The sequence below is a fragment of the Capsicum annuum genome, unplaced genomic scaffold (genome assembly GCF_002878395.1).
Source record: "Capsicum annuum cultivar UCD-10X-F1 unplaced genomic scaffold, UCD10Xv1.1 ctg77640, whole genome shotgun sequence".
Classification (NCBI taxonomy): domain Eukaryota; kingdom Viridiplantae; phylum Streptophyta; class Magnoliopsida; order Solanales; family Solanaceae; genus Capsicum; species Capsicum annuum.
Window position 1 is genome coordinate 1 of NW_025888056.1, and position 1866 is coordinate 1866.

Genomic DNA, 1866 nt, shown 5'->3' on the forward strand with positions numbered 1-1866 from the left:
GTCAAGGGCTACCACTTGCAGTTGTTGTAATTGGTGGACTACTTTCCAAAATGAGCAAGGAAATACGCTCGTGGGAGAATGTTGCAGAAAAGGTAGGATCACTTATGACCAGTGACACTATGGATTGCTTAAGAATACTTTCTTTAAGCTACAACCACTTGCCTCCGTACTTGAAACCATGCTTCCTTTATATAGGAGTTTTTGCAGAAACACGTGAGATCCCCGTCTGGAAGTTAATAAAGTTATGGATTGCTGAGGGCTTCATCAAGAAAGTTAAAGACAAAAATCCAGAAGATGTGGCGGAGGAAAGTTTGAGGGAGTTAGTTGATAGAAGTTTGGTTTTGGTGGGGAAGAATACCTCCCTAGGAAAAATCAAAAGTTGTAAGATGCATGATCTCGTTCGTGACATGTGTTTGAGAGAAGCCCAAACTGAGAACTTTATACACTTCAAAACGAGGTATGGCCACGATGTTCTTCTAGAAAACACTGATTGTCTACGCCGTGTTGTTGATTTCAATAACTATACACACAGTGAACTTTCTGAATTTATGCCACTCACGCGTTCTTTTTTCTTCAAATATCCATACAAGTTTTGTTTACCCTCGCAATCAAGCTTTAGATTACTTAGAATATTAGCTGTTTACTTTACTACTTCCATTTTCTATAGTTCTGAGTCCATATCAGAACTTGTTCATTTGAGGTATTTTGCTTGTCCATCTTACGATGGCCTTGTACAATCACTATGCAATCTTTGGAATATACAGACCATAATTATTCACAATAAAAGTCCACGCGATATGTTTATAACAACCCATTCCCTAGCATGGGAAGTTTTGAATATGCCTCAACTAAGACATATCCATTCAAAAAACTTCAGTATTTTCATACCCTTACCTACATCACTATTTGCTGACAGTGAGAATTACTTACAAACGCTAACCGGATTGATGCCCTCATCTTGTAACATTGAAGTGTTCCAAAGAATTCCGAATTTGAAGAAGCTGGGAATTTTAAATGTTGATTCAGTTGCTACAGAGAAGTGTCGTTGTCTTGATAAACTTGTACATTTAACGCAGCTTGAGAAGCTCAAAGTTGATTTCAAAAAGGATCATGTGCATCGTCTCAGATCATGGAGGATGGCAGATTGGGTGTACACCCCTAGGCTACACATTCCACATTGTGACGATTTCCCACCGAAACTTAAGAAGTTAACATTGTGTAGAACACACCTACAATGGGAAGACATGAACCTCCTCAGAAAACTACCTAATCTTGAAGTTCTCAAACTTAAACCCCGTGCCTTTCATGGAGATATTTGGAAACTAAGCGATGAAGATGAAGAGGGATTCTTTCGACTGAAGTTTTTACTTCTTGAGACCATGTATCTAAAGCAATGGGAAGCAACAAGTTATCATTTCCCAAGCCTCGAGCACTTAGTCCTAACAGATTGCTATTCGTTGGAGCAAATTCCTTTCGACTTTGCTGATATCCAGACACTGCAGCTGATTCAACTACACAAATGTATGCATTCTCTTCTTGTTTCAGCAGAGCAAATACAAGAGGAGCAACAAAGCTTGGGAAATGACGACCTTGTTATTCGCGTCAACTATATACGTGAGTAAACATATTCATCATTCTCGTTCTCCTTTTCATATGTGTGTTCACCTTTTCATGTATTTGTTTATAGTACGAAAGGTGCTAATTACAACTATCTGTGCATTGCAGACAAAAAGATTACTTGATGGAGAGTACCGTAAGGTGTATTCAAGCAAAAATACGAAGTTGATCACTCTTTGCAGACGTTGATATAGTTACTGAAAATTCTCAATTCCAACTTGTTTGGGACTGAGACATAGTTTAGTGGAT

At 38.5% G+C, this 1866-nt stretch overlaps 1 protein-coding gene across 1 annotated transcript; it reads left to right on the forward strand.

Moving 5' to 3' along the window:
- The first annotated feature begins 8 nt into the window (after positions 1–8).
- LOC107838760 lies at positions 9–1866 on the forward strand. The gene is made up of 4 exons (XM_047405339.1): positions 9–92; positions 196–457; positions 917–1614; positions 1726–1866. Exons 2-4 carry the CDS (start codon positions 387–389, stop codon positions 1740–1742), a joined length of 786 nt encoding a protein of 261 aa, XP_047261295.1. The 5' UTR covers positions 9–92; positions 196–386; the 3' UTR covers positions 1743–1866.

Excerpts from the sequence above, each read along its gene's own strand:
- LOC107838760 (XM_047405339.1), top strand. The coding sequence starts at position 387 with ATGCATGATCTCGTTCGTGACATGTGTTTGAGAGAAGCCCAAACTGAG. Across the intron at positions 458-916 it reads TTTATACACTTCAAAACGAG|TGAGAATTACTTACAAACGC; the intron begins GTATGGCCACGA and ends ATTTGCTGACAG.